General features: G+C 40.1%; 3 protein-coding genes across 7 annotated transcripts in view; 1 reads left to right on the top strand and 2 right to left on the bottom strand.

Annotated features, from left to right (window-relative positions):
- Window positions 1-13,268, bottom strand: part of car1_predicted (carbonic anhydrase I) — a 15,953-nt gene extending 2,685 nt beyond the window's left edge. Inside the window, exons 1-3 of one of the 5 annotated variants that reach the window (XM_012964941.3) lie at window positions 13,103-13,268; window positions 1,277-1,485; window positions 571-689 (exon numbers count right to left, since the gene is read on the bottom strand). In XM_012964941.3, coding sequence (XP_012820395.1) covers window positions 571-689; window positions 1,277-1,472 — 315 coding nt within the window. In that variant the 5' untranslated portion in view covers window positions 1,473-1,485; window positions 13,103-13,268. 5 annotated transcript variants of the gene reach the window in all.
- On the top strand, window positions 13,238-15,400 carry rbis (ribosomal biogenesis factor). Its single transcript, XM_002939153.5, has 4 exons — window positions 13,238-13,506; window positions 13,844-14,038; window positions 14,604-14,720; window positions 15,299-15,400. Exons 2-4 carry the CDS (start codon window positions 13,910-13,912, stop codon window positions 15,365-15,367), a joined length of 315 nt encoding a protein of 104 aa, XP_002939199.2. The 5' UTR covers window positions 13,238-13,506; window positions 13,844-13,909; the 3' UTR covers window positions 15,368-15,400.
- On the bottom strand, window positions 15,397-27,064 carry e2f5 (E2F transcription factor 5). Its single transcript, NM_001127408.1, is given in 9 exon segments — window positions 15,397-17,797; window positions 19,245-19,289; window positions 19,453-19,668; window positions 20,735-20,987; window positions 21,205-21,269; window positions 21,385-21,428; window positions 21,733-21,894; window positions 23,403-23,512; window positions 26,822-27,064. Coding segments are annotated over 9 exon segments (1,116 nt in total). The 5' UTR covers window positions 26,936-27,064; the 3' UTR covers window positions 15,397-17,690.

The raw sequence follows: 27,064 nt of genomic DNA, 5'->3' as shown, positions 1-27,064 counted from the left end.
TAACAGTGTAGGCAATTACAAAAGGAAGATTTTCAGTTTTAATACAAAATTTGCCCAAATTTCTCTGAAGTGAAAATGCTGGAAGGAGCTTTGGCCAAACCACAACAAATAAAAATCACTATCTGCATACAGTGGTAATAATTTCTAGTCCAACTTGATGCACAAAAACATCAGAGATGTCCACAGACAATAGAAATAATAACTGCAGGGCTTGATCTATCATCAGATAGAGATGCACTGGGGCCTAGCAAGATTTAGGGGCCCACTGTGCTCTACAAAAGGAAATATGTAATGATTTTATAGTAATGGGGAAATAATATGCTTTGAAGCCATGGATTGCCATTTATCCTGCTATCACCCCCAACCCTCTCTTTGTATGTCTCTAAGATCATCTAGTGATGGTACCAAACATATCAATTGCTGCAGTGCTGGAAGACACGTTTCATTTAGCTCTTAAATGACAAGTTCTTAGCTAAATAAAGGATATCATAAGTACATATTTCAAATTATTTTGTTAATTACATAATAAGGAGAATGTAAATACACAAATACATCTTATCATTTTCTTACCTCAGCAGGATATAGGTGTCCATCAATATTGTGTTCAGAGCCATCCCTATCAGATGATCCCCAGTGGAAATGAAACTGACACAGGCGATAATGTCCATCTAACGGCCCCTCGCTCAGTACTGCAATAAATCTTTGTATTAATTTGTAGCAAATATGTATCCATCTGTTACTTTGCACAGATCTGGTATTCTGGTGGTTATTAATAGTAATATGGGGAAAATATCCACCATCTGCTAACCCTTAGCAATTAGTTAGTTGATTGCTTTAGTTATTTAACTGCAGCAGATGATTACAGGCTAACTACTCATTAGATGCAAGGAGAAAATTAACAGAATGTGAGGATAGTTTCAGTTCTAATCAAACCAAGACTGGCACTTATAAGTACTGACATTTGTGGACAGGTACCATTGCCATAGTGAGCAGTTCAGTAGTTGTTCTAATTTCAGCCTATTTGGTTATGTGGCAAGAGATAGCTTATCACTGAAATCAGTCCTTGTCCTGGAGGAGCAGAAATGTAATTTTCCTACCACATTCACACATTAGGGTCCATTATGTTTGTATTATGTAGGAGTGTAGGAGGAGACATGAGTACTTTCAGGAAACCCACACAAACATGGGGAGAGCAAGCAATCTCCTTGCATCAAACTTAGGACCCCAGCACTTCCCCAGTCGTGCTAACCACTCTATTAAAACCTACTGTACATACCTGATTTATCACATATATCCTCAAACTCCACATTAAAGCAATGCCCAACATTGACAATCCTTTTAGCTGTTTTGGGATCATAGCTGAACTTCAGAGGCTTCAGGGAAGGATTATACTTTGCTGTTCTGGTGTTAATATTGATGGGAGATTGATGGTGCGTCAAACAATGTTTGTGGTGTGAATAGTGCAGACCCATCTTGTGCTGTATTCTGAAAGGTAAAAAAATAAATAAATAAAAGGTGATAGATATATATATATATATATCATTCAAACGGAGTGATAAATGCCCATCTTAGGTCTTGTATGAAGTGCTGTACAGATACACATAGAATTCCAGACTCTCGGTATTACCATAGGGTTAAATTGAGACTTGCAAAATTAGGGACATATCTAACAAATGCAATTCAAATTAAATGCCGTCACTGCAGCCCTGCAGCATGCATATATTAGACATGTCCAAATGATGCTAATATTGTGTTTGCCTCATTTATCACTGCTACCTGAGAGAAAGGCATGCATTGCTTTCAACTGTAGTTCCAAATAACATTTCATAATGATTGTAATTTTAAAACATCAGAAAGATGCTTAGATTTATATTTTCTTCCATTATGCAACCAAAATATTTATCTTTTTTTAATTTCATTTTTGGGTGCCACTGCAGTAATATCTGAGCAGTGTGTGCAGACACTGCGGTGGTTTCATCAGGAGCACAGGAGAGGGCAGCATTCCCCGCAGAAATACAAAACCCCTGTAAATAAGTGGTACGGTGCGCTGTTACTTGTAAAGATCAGATCCACACTACATTGTTATCCCATAGCTGGGATCAGGGGAAAATGGCTTTGTTATCTAGTAAAATGTAAAACTGTGGAATCCAGCTGCATGCAGTGTTCTGATTACTAGAGCTATATTCTGATAAAGCTTGCAGCAGTGCAAATTTCATGTGACTGATGCTAACGTTCCTGAATGTCCTACTTAGCATGGTGCTATAATGATGTCAGTGCGGATATAGCCATTTTGCCAACATACCCTTATGTATTTGGGGAAGTTTTCTATCATGCCAAGTTCTGTTAAACACAGTGTACTTCATTTTTGGTGTGAGAGTACCATCTATATGTTATTGCTGTGGCTCACTAGTTACCGTATTATGCTTCCCCTAATTGGTGGCATACATGAGGATAGGGAGTACCTGCCATAGTCCCAGGCTATATAACAGAAATAAACTGTGCATGTAATGTCTCTTGTGCAACATCAACAGCTGGTGGATCCCAGGAACAATAGGAATTAATGGGACAACAGTTTGGATTGGACCAAAATTAATGGAAAACTAAGCCCCCAAACAATGTAGGTCTCTATAAAAATATATTGCATAAACAAGCTCAAATGTAAAACCCTGCTTCATCTAAATAAACCATTTTTTTAAATATACTTATTTAGTAGTATGTGCTAATGGGTACTCCTAAATAGAAAATTGCCATTTTAAGAATGAAGGGCCACTTTATAGGATTGACGGTTAATGGACAGAGTTCTGCCTTTTGCTCCCACACTACTTCCTGTTACAGATAGAGCTGCATTATTTCCTGTCAGGTGATCTCTGAGGGGGCACACAGTCACTAAGCATAATATAAACTATCTGTTGGTTAAGTATTCATTCTGGGGGTATAGTTTTCCTATAAGCAGAACACTGGATTTTGTTTCTACATATAGGCTTCTTTTTAAATCAAGACCTATAGGTATCTACATTGGCGTATATATCACAAAGACCTAAAGTACCTGATAATGCACTTGTGAGTGCATTTAGGACATAGAATTACTTTTTTTATCTTTAAAGATATGCTGTTTATAGAATGACACCTTGATTTAATGTTATCTATAGCATAATATTGTAGTATTTATGCCTGGGAAGCAAACAACATATTTCTTATTGCATAAGCAGGGAAGTCATTCAAGCAGGAAATCTGTGTGATACACCAGTTGCACATCCAGGAAGAAAGGGGATTGGGAGTTTCCATTTACAAGTAAATTCTTCCTTGAAGAGGAATCAAGGAAGTAATGGTTGAATATTAAAGGGATGGTTTACCTTTAAGTTAACCATTAGTAAGTCATAGAATAAGCAACTTTTCAATTGGTCTTTATTATTTATAGTTTTTGAATTATTTGCCTTCTTATTCTGACTCTTTACAATTTTTACATGGGGGTCACTGACCCCAACAGCCAAAAACTACAATTTTGTGTTACTGTTGCTTTTTATAACTTAGTTTTCTATTCAGTTCCTCTCCTATTCATATATCAGTCTCTTATTTAAACCACTCCCTGGTTGCTAAGGTTATTTGGACCCTAGCAACCAGATAGCTGCTGAAATGCCAAACTGGAGAGCTTCAGAAACAAATAGAAATCATTAAAAAAAACTACAAATAAAAAAAATGAAGACCAGTTGCAGATTGTCTTAGATTATTACTCTACATCAAACTAAAAGTTAGTTCAAAGGTGAACAACCCCTTTACTGTGCAGATCTGGAGCAATCAGTTGGGAAAAAAAGAAATGAGGAAATCTATTAGGAAACTTTTCTTGTTCATTGTTCACCAGGAGGAGGGCAAATGATACAGAGGTACCTGGTACATGAATGGCAATGAGCCGCTCCTACATATGTAGCATTACTATAAGAAAATCTGTATTTAACTGATCAGTGTGACCTTGTCCTATTGATTAAAGGCACCATAAAATGCTGACATCGAGGGGTATAATCATGGTTAGCTGGAGAAGCATTACCTACGCCAAGGTGTATCTTCAATGATCAATAAAAAATGTACAGTGCTGGGAATAATAAAAGGACATTATTTCAAGTTTCCCAACAACATGACTTGTTTTAGCCAAAGTAACTTTATTGCCAGAACAACCACATCATAGCTATTGATAGGAAATCAGTTTAATTCAGAGAATTTTTAGTTCATATCTAACTCTTCGCAAGATCTAGGGGACTATGAAGAGTTTATGAATAAATAGGGCCCTACAGCCCTACATAAAATATAAACTTTTAAGAGCAGGGGAAGTAAAATGTTTGGTTAATGGACTTGAAGGAGTTGCCATGCAGAGCTGAGCAGGGAGACAGGGCAGATATTGATATAAAATATTAATGAGAAGTTTGTTACATATGAAGACACTGCACTACTCTACATACATGGAAATAGATACACGGATTAGCCTTCTAGTAAATTTGATTAAGACTAATATAGCAAAAAAGGACTTAGGTTAAATATATGGCAATGAAATAAAAAATAAAGAAAATTAATAGAGTAAACTAAAGCACAGTATAATTATTGCAATGATACATCTGGCTGGGCAGGCTAGGGTGCCAGTTGGCTCTGCTACTCATTCATACAGCCTTAGGATCTCCGTGCCATTCAACAGTGGCACAATATCTTTTGTAAATACAGGTATGGGAGCTGTTATCCAAAACGCTCAGGACCTGGGGTTTTCTGGATAAGGGATCTTTCTGTAATATGGGTCTGCATAGTTTAAATGTATGAAAAAATTATTTAAACATTAAATAAACCTAATACAAATATTTTGCCTCCAATAAGGATTTATTGTATCTTAGTTGGGATCAAGTACAAGTTACTGTTTTATTATTACAGAGAAAAAGGAAATCATTCTTAAAAATTTGAATTGAATTTCCAGATAATGGATCTTATACCTGTACAAGCAACACACTCACTAGGCTGCACCCGTGCCTATTCACAGCCTCATAAAAATATGGTTGCAACAAGTACCAATGGCAGAAAGTGCCAAAAATCATCATTCTATATTAAGCCAGTTGTTCATGTGCCTTATACTCACACAGCAGCTGATGCTCGATGCTTCTTTCAGTCTGTACTGAGCTCAACTTCTCCTGGATTAATATAACATGTACGTGAGGCACCACAATAAAGGCCAAATAAGTTATACTGGTTCCACAACATATAACTCCCATTCTATTTAAGAAGACAGGTGGAACAGGAAGGAACTGGGGGAGCGGTTACATTTGCTCTTGCAATAAGCGGACTTACCATGTAATGCAATACTACAGTTACCTAGCACAGGCACACACACAGCCCATTTAACACTCACAAATTCTGTTATTTTCCCTCCTTGTGACACAAGTGATGGACACGCTATCTACTTTGGTTTCACTGTGCACGTCAAAACATGTTTTATACAAAAGTATATCCCAGTAATTACAATCTGTCAAGCATGGCATAACACTCCAGCGATTCAGCATCAGCCCAAACCCTGATATTGAAATAAATGGCTGTGTTCCATAGAAACATTTATAATGATAATTATTGTACAGGTAAGGGGTCCATTATCCGGAAACAAGTTAACCAGAAAGCTCCAAATTACACAAAGGCCATCTTCTATAGACTCAATGTTAAGCAAATAATTCACATTTTTTTAAAAATGATTTCCTTCTTCTTTGTAATAGTACCTTGTATGTGATTCTAGCTAAATGATGACTTTGTAGACCCAAATTACAGAAAGATCCCTTATCCAGAAAGCCCCAGGTCCTGAGCATTCTGATAACAGGTCCCATACCATATGCTGGGGACTCTTATACATACTAAAAAGGTCTGCTGATAAAATAATAATCAAAACACCAGGCACTCTCACATAATATCCAGTATATATAAAGCTGTTGAGTTAAATGTCGGCATAAAAAGCAGTGTCTGTGTAAAAAGCAGTGTCTGTGATCTGGCTCCTACCCCCATTCTCAGTTACACTAAGCCTCTTCTTATGCTTTGCTTCAAACTACGTTAATTGGAGATTAACAAATGTAATGATGTGATGCTAGGAGTGGGGACATAAATCATGGGACTGGTTCAAAAGATTGGCCTGGAGTGGCATAAAGTCCATCTAGAGTCCATACCCTATTATCTATACAGTATATATATGTTTCTGGGGACCTCTGCTCCATGCAAACAGCCTTTACATAATAAAATATGCAGCAGTAGTCAGTAAAGCCAATGCACATACCTTGGAGACCACCTTGCACTGGGTTATAGCCTAAACAGCAATACTGGCAGCTCTTGTTTAAATGGAACTGCCTTTATTGTCAGTTAGGGCAGGGTACTACACATGGCACAGTCTATGTACCATTAAAGGATGGGGGGGTTATTGAAAGTAGCTGCTGACAGTATAGCTGCCCCCATACACTAGGGATACCCATGACTCTTGTTTAAAACTTAAAATGTAGAGTTAATATTTTTGGCAGAACGATTCAATAAATTAAATGACTTGGGAGGGACAGTAACTACAAAAGTGATATCACCCTATTCTGTTGGGTTGATTTAATGTCTAAATGATGACTTTGTAGACTGTATGGAGATCCAAATTACAGAAAGATCCCATATCCAGAAAGCCCCAGGTCCTGAGCATTCTGCTCGCTGCTGGGAAAAGGGCAAGTTGTCCAACACGCTTGCGATTGTAAATGAGCCCTATGGTTTTCAGGCAAAACATTCCTCTTGTGTTTATTTAATGTCTAAATGATTACTCATTAGTGTGTACAATCGACCCCAGAATGGAACTGTAACAGTTAAATACTGACCTATTCTTATAACTAATTACCTTTAAACAACACATCTATAATATTGTGTTTTACCCCACTGTGCTGTCACACTGTCCGTCAGCTAATTGGTACAAGTATGGAACCTGTTAACCACAATGCTCAGAATCTGGCCCTCTGTTCTAAAGGCAAGAAATGCATAATACAATATAAGTTGTATGTTTGCAAATAATGTAGCCAGGAGCAGCCAGAGACTGGCAAAACCAGAGCCCCTGTCCCTTCCCTTAGCTGCCATTCCTTGTGCTCCGCTTCAGTTCTGATTTTGCCTAACGTCTGATTTAAATGACATTTTCACCATTAAAGTGAAAGTAGGGAAAGTAAGGAATAATTTGGGGATAATTACATTGTTTTAATTTTACTTTTTATTACCTTATATTTATAAGACTTAATTACACACACCCCTGGATATAACATTGCAATGGCTACTTTGTTATGTAGAAGTGATATGTAAAGCATAAATAATATCATTTTACAAATTACCATTTTGACATCAAAAATACAAACAAATTATAATTCAAACTGGGGATTCCTGAAGGATTTCCAGCAATTTGATGTTGTCATCTTTATTTATACTTTTCTGTCATGAAAGTGTTTAATGGACTGACACATTTACTATTACTACATTTTCTAAATGTAGAAATTCATACAAATGTGTTTAGCTGCCTTGTGAAGTAAAACCCCATTCTGCTTCATAGGGTGTAAGCGCTCAGTGATAGATCTGATCTCTAACAACCCTCCGTATGTTTTATCCATAATGCAAACTGTAAGAGCCTCGGGTGGCACATGTGTGCAATAGAGCAGAACTGGCATAGATAGTTTAAGCTTTATTGTGCATTGGTACAACCCAGAGCAGCTGAGAAGACTGCTGAGAGAAGAAAATGGTGGTGCAGAGCTCTCTATATGGCAAAACCATAGGTAAGTCAATTTCTTATAATTATTATTTATGGGGCAGCACCTAACTAACTAGGTTCTCCTCCTGAGATTAAGCCATTGTTTTTTATTTAGTTACTCTGCCGCACAATGTGGTAGCCCTTCAGATGTCTATTAATTATCCTCCAAAAAAAACATCCCTCATACATTGTGGGAATAAGGTTGTATAATGCTGTTTTATCAGTGCCAGGAACCATATTATTATTGCTGCATGCAGTTATTATGCCACACAAAAGTAAATCCTGGTTGGAATTAATTGTCCTGCAATGTATATTGAATTAATCAGGGAACACAAATACATTACTTACAATGGTCACTCCCACTTCAAATTAAATAAAAGTGGATCCAATACAGAACGCTGCGGGACCCTACTGAAGCCAGTTTCCTATCCAATTGCAAACAACTTCACCAAGACCAATAGACCTTAGTTTAGAGAGCAGTCATTTGTGGGGGACGGTATCAAATGCTTTGGCAAAATCCAAATAGATTAAATCTACAGCACCCCCACTGTCCAGCTTCTTACTTACCTCATCATAAAAAGCAATTAAATCTGTCTGACATGACCTGCCCTTCATAAAGCCATGCTGATAACTGCTCATTATGCCATTCTCCACTACATAATTTTATATGTAATCCCTTAACAAGCCTTCAAATAACTTGCCCAGCACAGACTTACTGGCCTGTTATTGCCATGATTAAGAGATCATAATCCCTTTTTAAATACTGGAATTATATCAGCTTTTCTCCAAGCCATAGGTTTTGTATCAGATAAAACTGAGTCTAAGAAAATTAGAAAAAGTTGCCTGCCTAAAACTGAACTGTTTATTATCAGGTTCAGGGCTCTTGTCCACATTTATTTTGCTTAAACATTTAGGGCTCTGGCACAGAAGGGAGTTTAGTCGCTCGCGACAAACCTCCCTTGTTGCAGGCGCGGCGGCGTGATTTGCGGAAATCACAGAAGTTGCCTCAAGAGGCAACTTCGGCAATCGCGCTGCCGTGTATGCCATCCCACCGCTGATTTACATTTTCGCCGGTGGGATGTCATATTGGGGAGTTTAGTCACCCGCAACAAGGGAGATTTGTCGCAGGCAACTAAACTCCTTTGTGTGCCAGAGCCCTTAAGGTACCATATTCTGTGTCTTTACAGACGTCCCATAGTTCAAATGGTGGGAGGGGAACTCCCAACCTACACAAGATGCCACTGTACTTATTATTACCTGGTACAAGTATTGTATATCCAAAGGTTCATTATGAAGTTCCAAAATCCAGTATTGCCATTTCTCATGATGTTCTCTGCTTTGATATGAACTAAGCTACCTTATATGCATATTGTTGGTAAAACACTCCTTTTTAGGGTTTAATGTGTAAATATAAACTAGCCTTACGGAACAGTGCTCCACATTACACAAAGGAAACCCTAGGTCACAAGCACTGGGTATAATGGATCCCATGCCTGTATAGCACCCCCATGCTGAGTAATGTCTGCACAACAGGCTGTCAGAATATTTAAGGTTTAATTTTAGTTCTGACACACAGGTACCGACATCCCTGTGATTGCTGCTAAAAGTCACTGGGTAAAATCCCTAAAGGCTTTCTAAATTAAATAAGCATTTAAATTGTCAGCTACAAAACTAATTTGCACTGAAAGTATATTAACTCCCACACCTAGGGTGTGTTCCTTATCCTAAAATAGCCCAGCAGAGAATGGAATCCCCAGCTTCCTTCTTTATTTATTCACCAAGCATAAATCATCACACAACAGTGATGAAATAAATACATATAATATTTATACAGGGTAACAAGACCTGTCTGTAAATGAACCACTGCGAAATGAATGCAGATTTTAAAGGTTATATATAGATTCTTGCTTTCCTGAAGGCTCCAGGCATCATAATGTGCCCAATAATCCACCCAGAGCGTTAGAGGAGTGATATTGCCAGCGTGTGTTTATCAGTCTATCCCCTATAACTCACTAGCAACCAGACAGACTTGTTTTCTGAGGGATTCAGAGTGGTGCTTTATACTAACAAATTACCCATGAAAGGTTCAGTGTTAGTCTGAACCCTAAAGGGAATTTGCTGTGCCAGCTGGGTAGGTGCCCATGTAACTCCTGCTGAGAACTCTCTGCACATTGTGGCAGCAGTGATTGGGGGGCTGTGTGGCCAGAGAAGAGCTGCTTGTGTTGCTACAGGGGGGCATATCCTTGGTATTATAGAACTGCATTTCATATGTACGGCCACACTATTACTGGGGTAACTTCAACAGAACACAACAGAGATTGGTTCTCAACTCAAACAGTTTTATATGTGGTTCATTTTAATCAGGGTCAGACTGAGGGGTGAAGGGCCCACCGGGGCTCCCGCCCCAGGGGCCCGCGCTGCCCCCCCCACCCGCAGGGGCCCCCCTAACCCCCCTCGCAGGTCCCCCCACCTGACATCCTCCCCCGAGCGTGTACATTTAACATGTCAGGGGAGGAGCTGTCGGGCAGGGGGAGCGCCGGCAAGGGTCGGGTCTGGGCTGCCGGGGCCCACCGGGATTTTTCCTGGTGTCCCGGTGGCCCAGTCCAACCCTGATTTTAATGTAGTATCATAAATAATGATTAACTGGCCACTTTATACAAACACAAAACTAAATAAGTTCCATAGGCTGTATAGAATTTGTTAGTGTGTGGCCTGACAGTCTCAGCATCCTGCTTACATATTCCACTGCCTTATAGGAACGGTACCTACATACCAGCGCTGGACCCTACATCCCTTCTCCCATGGGTGCCACACTGATGGGCTTATTCATCAATTTTCAAATTTGTGAATTTGAGTTTTTCTAAATCGAATAAACTCATATAATGAATGCTCGCTTTTTTATTAATAAGGTAAATGTGTTTGAATAGAAAACTTTATATATGGCTGAAAATATGGCTTTGGACAACTCCCTTTTATATGGCCTAGGACAACTCCCATTCACTTCTATAGAAATTTGCAAGATTTTAGATGGTGAATTTTAACAAAAAAGTTTTTTTTTATGCAAATATATAATTGAATTGTAAAAAAAATCAAATTGAAATGTTGAAAACTCTCCTCAATTGTGAAGCCATGATGCTGGCCTGGGAGGTGGTGTAAACTTCAACCAGTCCAATGAGGCTGCAGGGGGAGACGGGGTTTACCTCTATGTACCCATATACAGGTATAGTCTACAATTTTATAGCTATATTCTTTTAGATTACACACTCTAGATCTAGACTCTAAGGCCTAATTTATGAAACACTGTGCAAGGTGCAAAAACAATAGGTGCAAAGGTTGCTGCACTTTGCAAAGCATAGCTGTATCCCCTGTACTACTGATTGCCTATGCAGCACCATTTTGTACCCCTGGGGTGCTCTAGCACTAAAATGAGGCCCCTTGAGCTTCTGATCATCAATACTGTGCCACATAACAACTCATTCTTTAAGTGAAAAATGTCTTAGTAATTAGGAACCTCAAATGTGAAAAACATAAATACTTATTTTACCCTATAACATTCAGATCTTAGTACAATGAAAATGTCTCTAGCTAAATGTTTGTAAAAATGTAAATACATATTACTTTTATTAGTAAATACTGAAATAAAGTGAAGATGGAGTAGAGACTTGTATGCATTATAGTATTAAACCTACAAATAAAGTGAAATACAGTAGTGCGGGGTATTATATATTTACCAAATGAATGGCACATATATGTTACTTATATGCACTAAAGTAAAATTACAGAAGTGAATAAAGCCCTTGATCTATAGAAGAAAATAACACGGCTGCTGAGGGGCAAAACAAATGTACAGTACAACAGACATTCACATCCCTAGATCCCATACAATTACACACGTATACCATACAGAGTCTACTAAAAATAGAAGACACCTTGGTGTAGCCTATATAATGCAATATGGAGCAATGTAATTCATAGGATGCAGCAATCAGATATAGCAAAACTATGCTAAGAATAAAAGCTATTTACTATACCAGACCAAGTTGATAGCAGATCTAGACTTCACATTTTCAGCTTTTGGAATGATAAAATCCCTTGCCAATCGCCCTCTCTTGGCATCCAAGTCAAGCCCTCAGTGGCCCTAGCAACAAGGCTCTGACTTCTGAGTTCCTCCCTCAGGACCCATAGCACGGCATCCGAGAGATGGCGGAACCTGCTACGTTCCATGGGACCTAATAGACTGCAATTCCAACTTCTGCCAGAAACTGCAGGGGCACTAACGATCAGAGAGAGTTATTTGTGTTATGGGATCAGAGGGAAGCCCTTAGAATACAAATGTTACTAATTATCAGCTATTTGCAATGGCTGTATAATACTCGGCGGAAGATATATAACAATTTGCTTTGTAAGGCATTTAATTAACTGCATAGAATAGAATGATAGCATTACAAAAGGGTTATGGAATGAAACACAACAATAACTTGGATACTCAATACAGAGGGGATAAACTCTTACATAATCCATATAACCTTTTATTTTTTCATCTAATTTGTTATCCTGAAATTGAGGGTATAGTTGTAATACCATGTGCTCTTGTTGCTTGCTCTGAGCATCTCCCAACCTAGGGGTCAGTCTGTGGGAAGGGGAGGCACTGCCAGTGGTTTCCTTCATTGTGTTACTTTGGAAAAGACTCATAAAACTTGGACCAGAACCAGGGACAAAGGGTTAGGTGTTTCTCCATCAAGTGCAATTTATGACCTACATCTCAACTGTAATTCTGAGATCTACCATCCCTGTTATTTGGCCACACACACACACACACACACACACACACACACACACAAATCTACTGGTATGGGATCTGTTATCCAGAATGCTTGGGACCTGGTGTTTTCTGGATAGGGCATCTTTCCGTAATTTGGATCTCCATACCTTGTCTACTAAAAATCAATTAAATAAATCCAATAGAATTGTTTTAAAGGACACAGTGAAGAAGAGATTGTAAGCCCTTTTGGGCAGGACTTTACCTCTTGTATCAGTTGTTGTTTGTATGCAATCTGCATATTCCATGTTTATGCCAATTTATCGCACAGAGCTATATAATATATGGGCGCCTGATGATACAAGCCAATACTGAATGCGGGTTTGCGCACATCCAGCAGCAGCTCAATGCGCATGCCCAGCTGACCCATGAATACAGGGATAACACTAACCCTACTGCGGGTGGTTCCGATGCGAGAGTGTGGGCAGCAGGACTGGGGATGTTTGGGGCTCTGGGTACGGCTAGCGATGCAGCAGGTTTTACATTACTAACGCAAATGAGACAATTAAAGAAACGGATACCTTTATTACTCAGGACAAACAACAAAAGCCCAAGTCACTGCCCTAAATCCTGCCCTGCGCCTTCCCAGCATTCCATGCCTCACAAACATCTCCCCCAAGCGCCCTAATGGGGACAATCCAGTCTGTTGCACAATGACTCCGGCTCGGTAAGTGAATACAATCTGCACCCCAGCTCTGAGCGGAACTTCCCCGTCGTCACGTAGCCACGCCCACACACCAGCACGCTGCAGGCCACTCCCCCTTCCCGCTCGGCATCGGCTGCACCTGTCGCAAGATGATGACGTTGCCACACGCACATGTGCTATCTGGGCAGGGGATTGCCACTTAGTGAATGCAGGAAGCGCTGCGGGCTTCAGTTGTTTACATTGAGGATGAGCCGGGCCGATTAGCAGAACCGTAACCAGGTAACGGTCTCATTACTTTGTCACTAGTAAAACTGAGGGGTTAACAGATACGAAAGATTATCGGGGTTTGCCCACCCTTCACTGGTTTCATTTTCTGTCCTGGTTCTGACTTCCAAAACTATGTAGCAGAAGCCAAAACATTGAAGAGCTGACCTCTGCTACATTGTTTCAAGAGTCAGAACCAGAGGACAATAAAAAGGTTTAATCCTTGAATCAACCGACAAGCACATGGGGCTCATAAAGGTTCTTGGAAGGGCCACATTTGGCCTGTGGGCGTCTGGTTGGACAACACTGGTTTCATAATTATTTTTCTTTTTATATCCCTTTTCTTTGTTAGATTGCACTAACGTTTCCGCAAGCCATTTACCATCCAGAGTGATCATCATTATCATCATCAGAAGGGATGGCAAAAAGCAAAGGGAAGGGGCAAAAACAAAAGACAACAAAAAAACAAAATGTATTTCACGTGGCAAACAGTAAAAGTGTCAAAGCCAAGAATAAAGCAAAGCCAGTGAAGACAAGTCTAAAGAAGGTGTGTATCCCAATATTTCCCATTTAAACTAAAGGTTTTGGGGAAACTAGAACAAAACATGAAAAGGCAGAAGGTTTGTAATGGGTTCCTTCTGGCACACAAATTGGAACCCAGATGAGCCAAATCTGCCTGGGTTGCTGCTACTCTTCCATTAAATGAAATTTGTTTAATTCCCTGGCACAGAGTAAAGTTGGTGCATACACAGTATTATTGTGCAAATACGCAGACCACAGTCCCTGGGGAGAAGACACAAGCAGCCGGCACTGTGCTTTGCAAAACAGAATACCTCAGGCCATTGCGATTATTATAAATGAGGCTCAGGGTAAAAAGTTATTATTTAGTTTACTGGGAGTAACCTATCAAATTTGCACTACACCACAGATAATTCACAATTTGTTTTCACTTAAGGGAAAGAAAAGGGGCAGTTGGTTGGGATGCACTCTAGTGTGTTTGTGGGCTAGCACCAAGATCTTATAACAGGATGCAATTGTGCAGCCCCCACTGATTATCCTTATTCCTGTGCTTTAAAAGTCTTGTGAACCCTACATTTGTTTACGTTTAACAGATACATGGCTGTGGAAGCGAGAAGGTGAGCACCATTAACAAGGTATTTACAGAAATAGAAAAGGAGGTTGTACAAGCAAAACAGAATATTCCATCAACCCAGATAAAGAAAAAACAGGTAACTAATGGTTCTATTCTATAATCCTTTGTAGTAATGTAGCCAGACATCCACCATGTCCATTTCTGTATGTTCAGAGAAAGGGCTTCTGTAAAATTCCATTTCCCATTGTGTTTTTTTCATGACTTTAGGTAGCCATACACGGGCAGGTTTAAGCTGCTGTTTTAAGTTTAGACAAATTCACCAGCTTATCTGCCCCTGTATGTGCACCACTGACCATCCTCCCCAATCCGTATCGCAGACATTTGAATTAGAAACTGGAAAGGAACAACACATGGGCAAATAATTCCGTAAAGTGCAAGTAAACTCCAGCATACAGGTTGAATGCAGAAAGGGGAAAACCAATGTACATGCGTGGAGGTGCCATTGCCTTACTCTGCAGCACCAGGGGGAATTGAGCAGCTAAGTGTGCGTGTATATACTCTGAACAAAAAATTCTGCAAAATTCTCCTTCAGTGGTGAAGGTCAAATTTAAATCTGCTTAGATTATTTCTGCAATTCTGCATCATGTTACATGTATGTTAAATCAGATGATTCCATGAAGCTGGTTACTAAACTATGAATTTTCTCTTTGCCAGAATGCCAGCTCCACACAGGAAGCCCCACCAGATGTAGACCAGGCTGCAGACTTGTTTTCACAACTGTAACATTATAAATCATTAAATAAAATCCAAAATGTTTGTTTGAATGTTTATTATATAAAAAAAAAAAGTTCAACCAGTACAAACATTGGCATATATAATAAATTCACTGATGCAAAGCAAGAATATGGAGCTGCCATGTTGGCTCCGCTGTAGTACCTGGCAGTGGCTCTGCACACTGTGCTACCCATACAAAGGAGTGAAAGTGTAGTGTTTCAAGGCACTTATGTCCAACTAAGAATGCAACACAAGTTCAGCAGAACCTGAAACTGGCAGTGACTATTTACATAAAAAAAACAAACAGATGGCGCATTCTTGGCTGCTAGAGCACATCCTACAGCACTTTTAAAAATAATAGGTTTTATAGTTAAATGTTAAATCAAACTACATCTGCAATAGCTCATGTGATGGCTGGTATCTTATGTTTGCACATACATATCAGTGCCAGTCTAACTATGTAAAAAGGCTATTGTCATATTAACAAAGAGGGTACTGGGGAGTTGGTGGGGGCATAGACTAGAAAATCTCCCTAGACACCCATTAGAATTTATTTTTTTTCCCCAGAGATCATTGAGGCAGGCTGTTGGGCACTGGGAGTTGGCAGCTTTTATTGGCTGGCCTGGGTGTGGGTATTTTAAAGAACAACAAAACCCTCCCTTCTGTGGCAGCAGTTAGACTCAAACCAGTCTGTGTGTGTTAAAAATGCAGAGTTGGGCAGCATGATTGGCACACAGCTTGGTGTGGGAGACCCACAGCTGCGCAACTCTTGCAATTTTAAGGGAGGTACACCTAGAGGCATATCTGAGGCAAACTGGCGGCACAGAAGTAGGGGAGAGAATCATTGGAAGGTTTTGTTCACCTTTAACACAACCAAGTTCTCAGCCCTCTATGTACATACCTCCCATTAATTGGAGAATCCAGTGTCTATATATTCTCATTTTCCAGTGCATTTCTCCAGAATACACAGAGTGTCAAGTAAAGTGACCAACATTCTGGCAATGGATATTTGGTTATGCCTTAAAAAATAAATCTTTGTTATTTTGTGCAAATGTACGATATTCCCTTTAGTTCAGGGATGGGGGCGTTTCCTAGAACCCTGGGTCATGGACATATTAGAAAGAAGGCCATTGGTTTGATGTTGCTGCAGTTCATATACAGCAATGTTCTGCTTTGGCCTTTAAATGTATCACCTATACTATAAATGAGGTTAGAATTCATTAGACAACAGAGCCAATCCTCCATGCTGTCAGGGTTCTGACCATGCCTTACTCTTCTGTAGGAATAGGCAAATGAAAAAAAAAAAAAAAAAAAAAAAAAGGATAATTTGGCCTTCTTGCAGCCTCCATTACCAAACATACTTGCCTACTGCCATTGCCCAAACTCCAAAGGGGAAGGGGCTAAGACATGTAAATTGAGTTCCAGCCAATTGGATTTAGGCCCAAACAATACTAGCTGCTGACACAGCGGGGGGAGAGCACTGTCTGAGCACCTCAGTCCAATATTTGTGGGCATGGGGAGGTGCAACAAAGAAGTGAGATTGGTAACATGTAGTTTATTAAAGTCATGGTGATACTTTTTTTGCTACAAAAGGGGCTTTAAAGTGCCCTCCATTCATTACTATAATAACCTCCTGCACACAAAGGTTAGTAATAATGGTCTGACCCACATGCGACAGAAAGTTAGTGGCCCTTGTGGAGTGCAGTCTAATTAAATTCCCAAGGTTCTTTCCAGACAGGAATATTGGCAAACTTTACTAACAAAGTAGATAAATGTAGGCCCCATATATATCTGCTCTTCATGCAAGCTTTCCCTAAGTATATACGGCCTCATCAGACTGCAGTCAGAATCCAGGAAGAGTGCGGATAGTGACATCGCATCTGGTCACAGACTGCAGCAAACAGACAGCAATAGAAGAGCTTAGATACAGCTGGAATAGTCACTCCGACTGCACTGGCATGGAAAAGCACAAGTACATGAGACCCAAACAGCCATTAGTTCTCACTCTCCGATTCAGCCACGTGACAAGAATTACACAGTTCAAAGATAAAAAATTGTGGAAGAATGGAACTGAAAACCGTAAAATGAATGCATTTTCAATTGAAACATAAATTTATGACAATCAAGGATTTAAAAAAAACAAAAAAAAAAGATTAGACTTCATCATTAAACCTGGAATATCATTCTCAGTATATCTACTTTCAAAGTGCAAAAAAATACGACCCTAGCCTATATACATGTATAGTACAAAGATCAACATTATGGATATTTTCCCTGCTAGTAGTAGGGCAGAGAGGTAGAGACTGGGAAAGGAAACCCCCCAAAACTGTGCCTAATAATTTAATATCTGCACATCAAAGAGATCACAGACACCTTCGTTGTCATCCAAATTGAAGCTGTAGTCATCTGGAGTTGGTGAAAGCCGTAACAACGGGAAAACTAGAGGGGGAAAAAAAAAAAAAAAAAAAAGAAGCTTTAAAAAATTTTTTTAAAAGGGATAGTTCACCAATAATTAACTATGATTCCAAGACAATCATCAATAGGTCTTTAGTTTTTGGTCAACTTTGAACTATTTAGTGCTGCAGTTTGGAATTTCAGCAGCTTGTTGCTAGGGTTCAATTTAACCTAGCAACCAGGCAGCGGTTTGAATGAGAGACTGGAAAATGAATAGGATACTGTCGGAATAGAAAGATAAGCAGTGGGGGGAAAAAAAAAAAAAGCAATAAAATTGTAGCCTCTCAAAGAAAGTTTTTTTGGTGCAGGGTCACTGACCCCCCATATGAAAAAAAAAAATAATAAAATGGTAAGAGGCAGAAGAAAAAGTAAATAATTAAAGTAAAACTATTATAGATGAATGTCAACTGAAAAGAGTTGAAGAATGTTATAAATATATATTAATGATAATAGAAAGGATAGAATATACTTAAGTTAATGTAAACTACCCTGTGACCCGTATATCATTCTAGTCAATATACATTCATTAAATTCAGTTGAAGTTATTTGGAAATTGCTATTGAAAGCATCTGGCTTTTGTCTGCACTGCTTCTTTACTCTGCACCCCACTATTACAGGTTCCCAGTATGGCCGCTGGTACGCACAGGGGCAGCATAGCCCATCATACAGCATGAGTGCAGTGAATACTAAACATCTTGTTATTAAAGCAATAAGATAAGTCGGTTTTTTGCCTGGAAACAGGGAAGTTGAAGCTACTACATGTTTGATTCATTTAAAGACAATTAGATTACCAACAACCAACCCCCACCCATAACTTTGTTGTGACCGTTTTGGCTTCCAGATCATCAGAAAAACATTATGCAGGGGTATTTATCTGGACACTGGAATTTGATTTACCTCACAAGGACCAAACACAAAGTAGCTTCATTTTCCCTGTTTAACTAAAGAAACAAAAAGACAAAGCCCTTTTGCAATTAAAACAATAGGCACAAGTATTATTCACATCTCATGTTTGGTGACTAGGAATATTCAGGCATTTTGCCACATGAGGGGGGGAGACAAATCCCACAGGCAAAGCACCCCAATGTGCTATCACCATGCCACAAGTTCTTGGGTACTATAGTTCAAACTATATATGAACTGTAGCCATGTTTGATCCCATAATAGTTCTTTGGTACTGCAGGTATTGCAGAACTGCATCGTGCTACCAGCTCAGCTAGTGGATGAATACGGTGAGTTATATTTCTGTAAAATCTAGGGGTGACAATAGTTACCTTCCTAAATCACACAACCGCAAAAGTGGTAAAGCACCACATTTTATAGAACTAAAGTTACCAGCATCGCCTTCCCACCAATAATGCTGACATTGGTAGAAGTTTAGAAATATTCAAGCCCTAAAGGCAACCTGTGTGAGAACATGGGTGTTACATACCATCAGAAGACATAAGCTCATCAATAAGGTCTCCGCTTATTTGACCTAGGCAACAAAGTACAGTAATGTAAAAGAGCAGATTTATGACAGAAAAAAAAGCTAAACTGAAATTAGAGATATGCTTCTTTGGCTTCATTAATGTTTCAGGCACAGAAAGCTACAACCTGGGCCCTCTTGCCAGAAGTAACGCACAGTATAGAGAGCTTACCTTCCTGCTCATCCATTTTCGTTATATCAAAGGCATTGGGTCTCAGAATACTATTAACATCCAGTGGAAGCAGAGGGGAATAGTCGCTGGAAGCGGCCGAGCTTTGTGCTACATCTGTTCCAAGTGCAGAATACAGAATGGACTCGGGAAGTTCAGGGTAAGAGCTTGATGTGTTCTCCTGCAGATCGCTGGCTGGGCACTCAGGATTTAATTTACCTAAAAAAATCAAATACAGCTCAAAATGACAAGAATGCCATCTCCCATAGACTCCATTTTAAATATTTCTCTGTAATAATAAAAAAGCACCTTGTCCTTGATCCCAACCAAGATAGACAAAACAATCCTACTGGGTTTACTTAATGTGTTATTGATTTTGTTTCAGTAAACTTAAAAGTATGACTATCCAAATTATAAAAAGCTCCATTATCCGGAAAACCCCAGGTTCCAGGATTTGTCTTAGACACAAGATGCAAAACATACCACTATAGTATCCTTTGGCAACCAAACATTTATTTCCAGGGGTGGGTCACCTTTAAGTTAAAGTTATAGTTTTTGAATTATTTGCCTTCCTCCTGCAGGGGTCAGAGTTCCCCAGTTTTCAAATATCCCCTGCAGTCCAAAAACTATTGCTCTGTGAAGCAAAAACGTAATTATTGTTACTTTTTCTGATCTTTTTATTTAGCCCCCTTCTATTTATATTCCACCCTCATTTAAATTATTGCCTGGTTGTTAGGGTAAAAAACTGGAGAGAACCGTTATTTAAGTGAGCATCATCATCTCAAAATCTTGTGTATGAGCCAGAATGGAGGTCTGATGCCCATGATACACACCGTGAGGAGGAAGGGGGAATGAGAGGAGTGCAGTGACATTTAGGAAAGGCAGAATGGAAAGTGAAACTAACTGCCTGTTCCACTACTATGCCTGAGGCACAGGCAGGACAGGCAATATATACAACATCTAAGAAAAAAAAAAAAAAGTATAATGTATTTCATATTTAATTTGAAAGGGACTTTTATTAAGTGCAAGGGAACATGGAGTGCAAATAAACATAACCACACTGCTGTGTTTGCACTCCATGGAAGCAATTAATAGCACAATGTAGGCGCTGTTTGTTGTTTTGATAGGAATGCTTGGCTTGCAGAAACACCACCCCTAATCCCACCCAAGACAGTGGGATGTTCCAGCTACCCAGCCAGCTGGCTGTGCTGTATTGGTTTATTTTGCTTTCCCCCCACCAGGGTCACTTCATTTTCACCAACTGCAAACAAAATGCATTACTCACCTGCAGCTGCCTGCTCTGTCAGGTTACTCTCTTGTTCTTCTTTTACACTGAGAGAGCTACTCTGTGCTGCTGGCTGTTTGTTTGAAGAGGCCGTAGCTTCAGGCTGTGAATTGGGTTGTGTAAGGTCATCCGGTGGAGGAACAGGAAAGACGACAGGCTTGGAGGAGCTGGATTCCTTATTAATCAGAAGTACCTGAATAGGACCTGAATTGCTCTTCAAACTAATCTGGTATTTCTTCTGTCCGTTTTGACCCTAAAAGTTAAAACAACACCCCCCCAAAATGCATTGGTACATTGTATACGAATGCAGTGCTTTATACATGTAAACTTACTTACAGATAAAATTTATGAAATAAAGCCAATCCACAAAAGCTAATACTTATGGGACCCACAGGCACAAGCCGGCCAACCACTGATATTTATGATTATTCTATAGACCTATTTAAAGCAAAACAAGATGTAATTTATACCATTTCAGGAATCGGAACTTCCAGTTGAGTGCCTGAGGGAGCCTGGATAGCAAGAAGAGTGTCCCCTAGAGTGGAAAGCAAAAAACAGCACTTAGCATTTTGCTAGTCATAATAATTATATGTATCTTTATCAATAAGGTGGGACAAAATATAGTAGATAAGTTATGTTGGAGCACCTACCATTAAAGCAGTTACACAGGTCTTCGTGAGTAACAAATGAATACGTAAGGCAAAGTTAAGGAATAAACAGAATTGCATGTTGATCCAGCTAAACGGGTCAGTATAGGTTATTTACCAAATAATTATGTTCAACAGATCGTTAAGGTTTGAAAGCTGGACCATTAGTTCGGAAGGGAACACCTACAAAACCACTATGTGTAGTGCATTAGGCTCTCTGTGCCAGCGCAGATCATGGAGCCTGCAGCTTTAATGATTAATATCCTTACAAATTCATCAGGGCTCCAATAACCTGCTCCAAACTCTGTATTCCTGGCACAGAAAGCTTTGGAACTGGATTTGAAAGGATATATTCCATTTGAAGATGAATCCATAACATTTTTGATGCTTTGCTGAAGCCATGCTTTTTGCTGGTCAAGTTCTTTTTCCTTAAGTTCCAGGTCCTCAATTTCTGCTTTCAGGTTCCTTAGTCTGTCAAGTACTTCTTTTGTGTTGCATCCTGCACCTACACCACTTCAACAGAAGTACAGAGATTTAGTGCGGGACGGTATCAGTCTCCAGTCTTGCAATTTATGCAAAAGCAGCAAAAACAGATTATATTCTAAGCCATTGTAATTTTTCTGGAAAAGATGGCCCCAGCTTTACTGAAGGCTAGGGTTGTTTTGTTATTAGAAGAAGGACATCACTCACTCATATTAATACAATTATACATTATATACATATTTATGTATACAGAACACATATGTTTAATTGAAAAAGGATGCCCTTTTTTTGAAAGATGGTATATTTTACCTTTAAAGGAGACATATCCTATAAAAATTATGAATGTACCAGTGAATTATACTCCTCTAGATATAGAAGGATTGTGCTTAAAAAGTTGTATTTCAGACTGATTTATTGAGAGATTCCAGAAAAACCCCACTAGCCCCGCCCATCTGTTCCAGTTCCTGCTGGCTGAATTCTCTGGATGTGCAGGGGAGCCGGCGGCCCCCCGTACACTGCACTGTAGGATAGGAACCAATCAGCAGCTAGGCTGACCTGATAGGGAACTGAAGCCTGTCTGCTTGTGTGACTGCAGGGCTGTGATTGGCTATCCCCCTCCTACTGTGCTTCTGGCAGGGATGGTTAGGACACAACCACTCTCAATTTCACACTGGAGGGAGAAGTGATGGGATCTATAGGGAACTCCAATAAAGGGGCCATTTTTACAGATAGGATTAATTTTTAGCACAAAGTGAAACCAGAACCTTATATTATTCATAACTGCCTACAATATTAGGGTTTTTCCCAATTATCCAATATGTCTCATTTAAAACAATTACCATCCTATTAATGGATTCTTAATGTGAGGGTATCCCTGACATCCTCTGAATCAATTTTTTTTTTTTTTTTTTATAAAGAGGTCTTTGGGGAGTTTACCAAACTTTCAACAGCAACTCTTTTTAGCAGTTCTCATATCTGGAAGCCTACAGTTTTTCTTTAGATGTGGTCCAGTCCTAGTTAGGTTTGGTGCCTAAACTGCCTAAAAATGTAAAATATTTTTTATTAAGAAAAATGTGATGTGGGTACAGTCAGTAGTACTTTTAGATGAATGGTGCACTGGGCCTTTTGATTTTGACCACCACTGGTTTTGCTTGGATATAACTTTCCATTAGGTAAGAGTAGAAAGGCTAACAGCAGTTTTTCACAGGATACCAGGCCTGGACTGGCAAATGCCAGAGGGGTTGCTGTAAGATGCCATAGACAGTCACTATGTTTGGAGCTGGGGGGGCGGATTGGGCCTCTGTGTACTTGAGATGCCGGGGCCTATTTTGAATCCCAGTCCAGGCTTGCAGGTTACCAGCAGTATCCAAATCCCTCACTGTGTAATTGCAAATTTTAGGCAATCATTTAGCCCTTTGAATGCTGCTTTGTTAAATGCATGCATAACTGTGTAAACAACCATAACCTGGAAAAGTAGTAGGAGTTTAACCAGACACATCCCTAAATATACTTTTGCAAAATCCAAATAATGTCCTTACTTCCACTGAATGCTGTTCTTTGATTTCTTCTCTATTAATCCAATACCTTCCAAAACATTGGTAATATCATATATTCTTCTCTTTTGTCTGACCGCAAGACTATCAGCAGCCTGTAAGGGAAAACATTTTTTTTAGACTTTGAAACTGTATGTTGAGCGGCTAGGAATAAAACATATGTTGGTATCATTGTAAAGCTTCTTACACATGGGCGTTTTTCCTGCATTTCCCTCCCGTGAATTTTTCAAGGGTTCCACCATGGGGGAAAAGCAGGAATGAATGCAGCCTGTTCTATTCAATGAGTCTGTAATGAACAGCACCAAGTTGCGTTCAACCTGCGCCCAATGCTTCCCCGCAGCAGAGCGACTACAGGCTAACCGAAACAACAGGCTGTGTTTCCTTATGCAGCGGAATGCATGAAGCAACCACCACAAGGACCTGCATGAACAATCTCATCTGTAAGAGCACTAACAAGGCAATCCTGTAACTATGGAACAATTTACTTATATGATTTAATAAGATTATACACAAGGACAGTAACAGATGCAAAACAAAAGACAAAAAACACACAACAAAGCAGCTAATGCTTAGGGGGATCCCTTACACTGGCAACTAGTCTATTAAAGGGGAGATTAACCCCCAAACACATTGTAAAACTGATTGGTGCTCTAATCAACAGGTTTGCAATTTACATTTATTTTTGGTGTTCTGCCCACCTCCAAAGGGTCAAATTCAGAAGGGGAGGGGATTGGGATGGACAGCAGATTTATAACATTATCAGTGTAGAACTTGCTACTATTATATAAACCAGAATAAAATGTTAATTGCAATGCCAAACAATTTTCATTCTCCCACTAACATTCACAGAAACCAATAATTAAACCACCCCTCAACCTCAATGTACATGTACGAAAACCAGAATTTACACAGTTAAAAGGAGCAGTGAGGAGCAAACAATAAACAAAAAGTGTTAGGTTTCCTCTCTGTTATAAAGTATCCCCTGCTGCAGTGCCAGCCAGAGAGAACCAAATCAGGATGAACAGAGAGCAGCAGACAAGTGACCGAGCTGACAGTTACCAGAGAGGCAGTGGAGTGCTCAGCTAGAGACAGTCTTTGAGCTCCAGCCTAAAGGGAGAGAGGGTTCTGCATCTTGTTCAACTGCCTGTGGGTGCCTGTTGCCATCCTTGAGTGTCCCCTGTGTAAGGACAGGTGTTTCTTGTGAGCAACTGCCAATCCAAATGAAGAGGTACTTTGGGGCAGGTAGCGCTACCTGGGGGAACTAATGAGCTCTTGGGGAAGAGACTTTGCCAGAGACTCAACTGGGCAAGGGTATTTCCACCAGGAGTGGAGTGTGGAACTGTTTCCTGGAAGTTTGTTTAAAACCACATGGGTTTCCCAAAAGCAGGGTTATATTGCTTGACTTTACAGTTATTGCATTTTTCTAAACTGCCATATAAAGTGTATCTTTTCTGCAAAACTGTGTGATTTATTTTCCTAGTGAAATTCCCCTGAGGTGTGCTCCTCAGTGTCCACTAGGTGGAGGCACTGTGCTATAAATCCTAGATCCCCAGGATCTTTCACATGCAAAGAGAATTCAGCCTTCTGAAATAAGTAAGCAAGCACAGGCCAGGGAAGTGTGAGTGTAATCCAATTAGTGTAGAGTGTGCCAAGAAAGGGTTACACACCCATTTATTTACAGCACTACATAATATGATGGAGATTTATAAGTGCAATTTAATATTGTTTTAAACAAGCAGTAAACTGAATTAATTCAGGGTTCCAATATTATTCAATATCTATCTGTTTATATTGTTAGCACTGCCGGTACCGACTCCTGAAAAAATAGTGCAGGCTGGCTGATTCTAACAGATCTGGGGAAGACCTGACTTCTGCTGCACTGTTCTTAAAAAAGGACCCAGAAAAAAAAAAAAAAAAAAAAAAAAAAGGGGGATGAACAACTACAACTTACAGTACATATAACAAGAAGTGTATACACAAAACAAATTAGCATTACAAATACTAATAAATATACGGGATGCAGAGGGTCCTGGTTAGCAGAGCTTACAATCCAGAAAACAGCTTCTGCTCCAATGGGCTTCAGTGAGGACTGTGGGAAATCTTAAACATTTATGCACAGGCCTGTAGTGTTCTGAAAAACTTCTGATCCAAATTCAAGTGCCATGGAGAGGGGCGCACTGGCACGAGCTAATGTGCCCTAAATTCTATCCTTTCCAGACTATAGTGTGCTCTGCAACAGGGCACAAAAACTTGCAATATATATATATATATATATATATATATATATATATATATATATATATATATATATATATATATATATATATATATATATATATATATATATTATATATATTTATTTATTTATTTATTTATTTTTTTTGTCATTAAGGATCTGTGTTCCCCTGGCTTAGGTTGGACACCGATTCTTACTATACGAATGATATACAAGAGCTTTTGCTAATGCCATGACATCTGCCCCCTGCATGCAGCAAAGGAATATCTGAAGTGGCCTTATGTGTGTGTATCCAACAGTCAGTGTATTTCAGGGAGAATCTATACAGTCCTGTAGTGTCACAGCTAAACAAAACACAAAATAAGACAATAATATTAGATGGCTCATATTGTATGTTGTCAACAAACCCAAATGATGTTTAGCTACATCTGACTTGTTACATATGATCAGGGAGCGCGGGGGCTAGGGGTAGGCAGGAGAGGTTGCTCCCTGGCGCCCCCAACTGTTGCACCCTAGGCAGCTGCCTCTTCTGCCTACCCCCGGCCCTGCATATGATCTGTATGTACAAGGGGCCACAATAAAGCCTCGGGTGTAAATCAGTATTATGAGGCAGGGTAGCAGTGTCGGACTGGCCCACCAGGTACCAGGAAAACTCCCGTGGGGCCCAGGGGTAAGTGGGCCCTCCTGCTCCTTCCCATTTGGCCTGTTTCATGGTCATTCCCTATTTGTGAATAGGAACAAAGAGGAGAAATAGATGGAATAGTAATGCTGGCCTGTAAATGAGAGACTAGGAGAATAAAGAGGTTGGGTGAGGAAAAATAGTTTGGAAAGTGGGCGTGGGCCTAGGGTGTAAGGTATTCTGGTGGGCACCAGTTAGGGGAACCATACCCAGTCTGGCACCATGAAATAACTACGTTCCCTTAGCCATGCCGCCCCTATAGATAAACACATCCCTTGCCCCCATCACACTAAGCAGCCAAGACAGATGCCCACCGTGCCAGCCCCCTCCTACAACTCACTTGCGCCCCTCACTGTCAGTGCAGGTACTGCAGGCAGCCCAGCGGGGCTTATTACAAGGGAATCCACCTGTTGTACAGCCCCCAGCAGCCGCTGAGCGGATAACCCACAAGGAAAGGCTCCGGCGCCTACCGGAGAGTCGGGAACTTACCACTTTCAGGTCCAGCACCCCATCCTTCGCCTCCTGCAGCAGCGACACAAACTTACTAGTGAGCAGTCCGAGGCTCTTCTCATGCCGGCTGGACGCTCCGGCTGGTTCCGCCATGGTACGGGCCGAGCAGAGCTACAGTCGGGGCGGGCCCCGGAAGCCCGCCCCCAGCCCGGCAAGTGATAACGGGGAAACTCGCCGAGACACGCGGAGAACACGAGAAAGAATCCAGTTCCCGGAAATGAC

The sequence above is a fragment of the Xenopus tropicalis genome, chromosome 6 (assembly GCF_000004195.4).
Source record: "Xenopus tropicalis strain Nigerian chromosome 6, UCB_Xtro_10.0, whole genome shotgun sequence".
NCBI classification, from domain to species: Eukaryota; Metazoa; Chordata; class Amphibia; order Anura; family Pipidae; genus Xenopus; species Xenopus tropicalis.
This window is presented reverse-complemented; position numbering and strand designations above follow the sequence as displayed.